General features: G+C 49.7%; 1 protein-coding gene across 1 annotated transcript in view; it reads right to left on the bottom strand.

The window, feature by feature from the left end:
- pkhd1l1.1 (PKHD1 like 1, tandem duplicate 1) overlaps positions 1-6,371 on the bottom strand; it is a 48,890-nt gene that overhangs the window by 21,002 nt on the left and 21,517 nt on the right. Inside the window, exons 36-40 of the mRNA XM_037693074.1 lie at positions 5,451-5,615; positions 5,149-5,354; positions 3,872-4,844; positions 3,214-3,462; positions 373-522 (exon numbers count right to left, since the gene is read on the bottom strand). Coding sequence (XP_037549002.1) covers positions 373-522; positions 3,214-3,462; positions 3,872-4,844; positions 5,149-5,354; positions 5,451-5,615 — 1,743 coding nt within the window. The remainder of the gene's footprint in view (positions 1-372; positions 523-3,213; positions 3,463-3,871; positions 4,845-5,148; positions 5,355-5,450; positions 5,616-6,371) is intronic.

Genomic DNA, 6,371 nt, shown 5'->3' with positions numbered 1-6,371 from the left:
ACAACACTGAGACAACATGTCCTCGAGCAGGACAACACTGAGACGACGTGTCCTTGAGCAGGACAGGCTGATGTCCTCGAGCTGCTCTGACGGATGGTTTAAAGATCCGCAGATTAAACTGATCTCTCTCTGAGTCACAAACGTTTCCTCCAAAGGAAAACTGCTCCCACGTCGGGATTTAAAGAGAATAAAAGATTTTCTTCCATAACGATCAGGGTAAAACATAAAGATGCTTCAATGTTCCCGTGTTTGCGTCACGAAGGAGGTTTTCTTTGAGTTTTGTTGCTTTTAGTTTCTCCTCCGCCCGTTTATCTCAGAATTCATTTTTACTGACGAGGCTTTAATGAGACGTTTCCTGCAGCTCGAACTTACTGTTGTTCAGTGGAGACACGCAGAGCAGACGGGAGGACGTGGACACGTCTCTGCGGACTGGACACTCCTGTCCACAGATCAGCACCACAGAGTTAGCTGGGTCAAAACCAGAACCCAGGATGGACAGCAGAGCTCCGCCACCAAAACTCCCTGAGTCACAGATGAAGAGGAATAATTTAAATAAATGTGGACGTGCAGAAAACTCACAGCTGAAAAACAAAAACAAAGATTAAAGCTGGAAGAACAAATTTTAATAATTTATTTTCAATGAAACCTGAAACTGATGTGGTTTAATTCCCCTCTAGAATTTGTTGTTTTTGTTACGTTTTCAACAAATACATTTGGAGAAACAATCATGATGAAAAGAGAAACCGGACACAAGGAAGCACAGCCCAGTGGACCTCTGGTTCTGGTCCCAAGCCCGGGTAAATGGTGAGGGTTGTGTCAGGAAGCACATCCGATGTAAAACACTTTGACCAAAACTACAATGAGAGTTCATCAAAGAGAAACCACCGGATCAGTCGAGGTCCGGGTTACCAAGGACCTCCACCGGTGCTGGTGACAAACAGGGTGCCGGTGGAAACTGTTACTGTGAGTTGAAGACCATGAGGAGGGAAACGTGTCAGGAGACCGAGGAGAAGAGGAAAGTCAAGAATGTAGGACTGAGGGTTGCAACTGTAAATGTGGGGACAATGACAGGTAAAGGTAGAGAGCTGGCTGACATGATGCTGAGAAGGAAGGTAGATGTTTCATGTGTCCAAGAGACCAAGTGGAAGGGCAGCAAGGCTCGCAGCATTGGAGCAGGGTTCAAACAGTTTTACCATGGTGTGGATAGAAAGAGGAATGGAGTAGGGGTGGTCCTGAAGGAGGAGTTAGTAAAGAATGTAGTAGAGGTGAAGAGAGTGTCAGATAGGGTGATGTGTCTGAAGGTAGAAGTAGAAGGTCTGATGCTAAATGTTGTCAGTGGTTATGCTCCACAGGTTGGATGTGATGTGGAGGAGAAAGATACATTTTGGAAAGATCTGGATGAAGTGATGGAGAGTATTCCCAGGGAGGAGAGAGTGGTGATGGGAGCAGACCTGAATGGACATGTTGGTGAAGGAAACAGAGGATGAGGAAGTGATGGGTAGGTTTGGTGTCGAGGAAAGAAACCAGGAAGGACAGATGGTGGTGGATTTTACCAAGAGAATGGAAATGGCTGTAGTCAACACCTGTTTCCAAAAGAGGGAGGAGCATAGAGTGACCTATCAGAGTGGAGGAAGGAGTACGCAGGTCGACTACATTCTGTGTAGAAGAGGAACCCTGAGGGAGGTTGGAGACTGTAAGGTTGTGGCAGGGGAGAGCGTGGCCAGACAGCATCAGATGGTTGTGTGTGGAGAAAGAAGAGTAGAGCTCATAGAAACTGTGGACCAGGAAGTGGTAAAGATTAGTGAGGGTGAAGTCCAGGAAGCTCTGAAAAGAATGAAGAAGGTGAAGGCAGTAGGACCTGATGACCAGTGGAGCACTTGAAAGAAGAGGAATGAAAGTCAGCCGTAGAAGACAGAGTCCATGTGTGAATGAGAGGGAGGAGGTGGAACAGTGAGGCTACAAGGAGCAGAGGTCACAAAGGTGAAGGACTTCAAGGACTTGGGGTCCACTGTCCAGGAACATGGGGAGTGTGGTGAAGAGGAGAAGAAGAGAGTCCAGGCAGGATGGAGTGGATGGATGGAGAAAAGTTTACAAGACAGTGGTGAGACCAGCTATGTTGTACGGTCTGGAGACAGAGACATGGACAAAAAGACAGGAGACAGAACTGGAGGTGGCAGAAATGAAGATGTTGAGGTTCTTCTTAGGAGAGACAAGGATGGAGAAGATCAGGAATGAGATCATCAGAGGTACAGCACAGGTTGAACAACTGGGAGACAAAGTTAGAGAGGACACACTGAGATGGTTTGGACATTTCCAGAGGAGGGACAGTGGTTTGGACATGTCCAGAGGAGGGACAGTGGTTTGGACACGTCCAGAGGAGGGACGGTGGTTTGGACATGTCCAGAGGAAGGACGGTGGTTTGGACATGTCCAGAGGAGGGACGGTGGTTTGGACATGTCCAGAGGAGGGACGGTGGTTTGGACATGTCCAGAGGAGGGACGGTGGTTTGGACATGTCCAGAGGAGGGACAGTGGTTTGGACATGTCCAGAGGAGAGACACTGGTTTGGACACGTCCAGAGGAGGGACAGTGGTTTGGACATGTCCAGAGGAAGAACAGTGGTTTGGACACGTCCAGAGGAGGGACAGTGGTTTGGACATGTCCAGAGGAAGAACAGTGGTTTGGACATGTCTAGAGGAGGGACAGTGGTTTGGACATGTTCAGAGGAGAAACAGTGGACATGTCCAGAGAAGGGACAGTGGTTTGGACATGTCCAGAGGAGGAACAGTGGACATGTCCAGAGGAGGGACAGTGGTATATTGGTAGGATGTTAGAAATGCAGCTGCAAGACAAAGATAAAGAGGAGACATATGGATGCAGTTAGAGAGAACATGGAGGTAGTTGGAGTGAGGACAGAGGACATGTTGAGGACAGAGGACATGTTGAGGACAGAGTGAGATGGAGGACTTGCTGTGAAGACCTCTGCAGAGGGAAAAGCTGAAAGAAGTCGTGATGAAAAGAGAACACTCCATTTGATGTGTCAGGTGTTAGATGTTCAACATTTAAACCTTTAAAATCTAAATTTAAAAACTAAAAATGTTTTTGTTTAAATGTCTTACATTGAGTTTTATGAATGTATTTTCCATAAAAACAGTATTTAAGCCCCAGAAAATGTGAGAAAGTTCAGTAAAACCAGGAGATGATCTGTTGTTACCCTCGCTGGGCTGCACGCTGCTGAGCATCAGCTCGTACGAGAACGCTGCCTTCGACTGCGCGTGACCTTTGACCTGATGATGTAACAGGACAGGATAGGTGCCCCCCGGGTTGCTTCCCGCGGTGCACTGGAGCTGAGTGTCGGAGACAGCCGACACGTTGCAGGGAACGTAGTTCATGGTGACGGAGACGAGTTGAGGGTCGGAGCCAAACCCTGATCCAGTCAGCGTGAGGACGGCGCCGCTCGGCCCTGTGGGAAAACGGACAAAGAGACGCCGGCTAATGTTGAACACAAACAGAAACTAGTTTGATGCTTGGTCTGTGAGACAGAGGCACCTTTGTTCTGCTGCTGCATGTTTCTGAGTTTTACTGGCAGACTGAATCTCCATGAAACTCTTCTCTAACATAAAATGAATAAAATGTTGTTTTTGCAACATGCCAGTTCTTTTAAATCTATAGAAATATGTAAAATGACCAATCAGTGCATACTCTGAGTAATCTAGAGCTTTTCTAAGTTAACATTTGAGTTTCTGTTAAAAACTAACGTGTAGCTGTCAACAAGCCGTCAGGATGACTCTGTTCATGGAAGCATGAGCTCGTTAACTAAAGGAAACACGGCTCCTCCGACTCAAAGGAACGACGGTCCTGCAGGTATTTACCAGCGTTGGGGCTGACGGCGCTGATCACCGGCGTGAGGGCGGCGGAGTAGTTGAAGCTGAGAGCTGGGTACGTCACAGCAAACACCTGGACGATGACGCTCACCGGTCCTTCACCGTGAGGAGACGTCAGGCAGCGGAGGAGACCCGGACTCACCTCCAGGATTGTGCAGGTTTTACCGCCAACCGTCACGCTCGTGTTTCCAGGTGCGAAGCCGTTTCCTGTGAAGACGAGCGGCGTTCCTCCTGCCAGGCTGCCTGCACCGGGGCTCAGGGCGGCCCGGGCACGACTGCTCAGCTTCACGTTACCTGATGCCAGGCCTCTGCTCCGCACGATCACCTGTACTGGGTAGGTACCTGCGGGCAGAGCGCCGACTCTCACCGTGATGTTACCGTCAGTCACGTCAGTCACTTCCATTTTTGTGGAACCGACAAAAACTGCCACGTCATCCACATGGCTGCCGAAGCCCGAGCCCGACACGGTTACATCAGTCTGACCGTCGGTGCTGTTGGGGGAGAGGCTGCTGACGCTGGGGGTGACTGAGGAGGAGTACTGGAAGGAGCAGTCTGAGCTGCAGGAGCTTCGGATGAGACCTAGTTTGAAGATGACATCATCGGAGTGCTGCTGAGACGCCGCGGTGTCGCAGATGATGTGGGTGTAGTTCACCGACCGGACGCTGCAGGGCTCGCCGGCTGCTGTTACTCCGCCCTCAGAGAACCCAGAACCGCTGATGAGGAGCCTCGTGTAACCGTTGGGGCTGCCGATGGGAGGAGAGACCGAGTCGACCACCGGCAGGACGACGAATCGACGGTCGAACTCGTTCACGATGGCCACGATGGCGTCGCCAAGGTTGTTGACCCTGACAGCTACGGGGAGGGCGACGCCGATGGGGAGCATGGTGTCGGAGCGGAGCTGGCAGTTGATCTCTGACTGGGTGCTGTTGATCACCTGACATGGTTCACCTCCGACTGTCACCTGCAGGACATGAAGTTAGAAAAGTTCACTCAAGTTCTTGAGAGGGAAGTGAACTCTGCACAGGAAATCTCAAACTGGCCGTTCATCTGGAGACAACATGGCTGCAGTAAGAACACTGAATGATCCGGTAAACTAAGGTCAGGACGTTGACATGCTGGGTGCACAAGTGGATCTACTGAACAGGGGTCGTAATGTTATGGCCATGTATTTCACCGAGGAGCTTGTTCCGCATCAGTAACGTGGTCATTATGACATCTCTGCAAACATGAGAACACGCAGCTGAAGGTGGCTGAAGTCTGCTGACCTCGTTAGCGCAGGCGACCTCACTGAAGCCCTGACCCTGGACGTGGATCACTTGGTGGTACGAGCCCTGGTTGGGGGAGATGGAGCGGACGGTGGGGGTGGAGCAGGCGGAGAAGCTGAAGAAAAGCTCATCTGAAGTGTGGTTGGTCTGTTGGCACGGTGGTGAGGCGACGCAGTCTGCTGCTGCTCTGGAGAGGCGGCGTGAACCTGCAGGTGACACTCGTGATCAGCTGTTGAACAGTTTTCATCTGTTCTTCGTGCCAGGTGCACGTTCCTTCGTTTAGTCAGAGTTACCTCCAGGACCACGCTTGGCCTGAACGCCTCCCACACTGACGGAGACGTCGCCGCTCCTCTCCTCCAGAGCCTCGACCTTAACGACTCCCTGCAGCACGATGGCGCCGGCGGCGTCGATGTAGCCGCTGCTGTAGTAGTAGACGCCGGGCACCGAGAAGCGGTAGCTGAAAAACCCTGAGGAGCCAGAGACATGGACAGGACTCCTGTTAAAGGTGCTCATGGCAAAGTTTGAAATAAAACAAGAGAAAAGTCCTCTGGACATATACCAAAGGTGCTTCCTCCAGATGTTTGGTTTTATAAATCTGAAATGTGGGTCTGCACTACACGTGCACAAAACTGAATAAAACTCTGTGGAAGCTCGAGAGACGGACCTTCATCAGGCCGGCTGTAATCTGTGAGTTTACATAAAGATGGTGGAGTCACAGACACCGGTGAGTTTATTGTGTCAACTCGAGTCTAACGCTCTGAACCAGGGGTGTCCAGATGTTTTCATCATGGCGCTCCTTTTAAGACAACCAAGTCCAAGTGCTCCACCTGCTATAAGGCACAAGAACAACCTCTGGAAACTTTAGTGTTTCTTCAATAATAAACAAAAAATGAGCAGGTTTACATGAAAAACGCTGTAGTTTCCGTGTCAGTCGGGTTGCCAGATAAGAAATGATGAACTGTAGTTCATGTGGGTTTAAAATGAAAGTATTTTGAGCTAAACTGTCAGATGTGCTGAGTGAAGATATTCTAAGATGAGGTGTGTGTTTGTTGAACATGTGCACAGAAAAGGAGGTGGTAAATAAGATATTTTATATTTATCTGGCAACCCTGATGCAGAGCTCAGCTTCATTCATCGTGCATGAAGCGTCTGCATGATCAGTTAAATACACTGACATCTCCTTGGAGCCTGGAGTTTATTAGTTTTGCTCCTACATATTGAAA

Source organism: Nematolebias whitei, chromosome 19 (genome assembly GCF_014905685.2).
Source record: "Nematolebias whitei isolate Nwh7 chromosome 19, NemWhi1, whole genome shotgun sequence".
NCBI lineage: Eukaryota > Metazoa > Chordata > Actinopteri > Cyprinodontiformes > Rivulidae > Nematolebias > Nematolebias whitei.
This window is presented reverse-complemented; position numbering and strand designations above follow the sequence as displayed.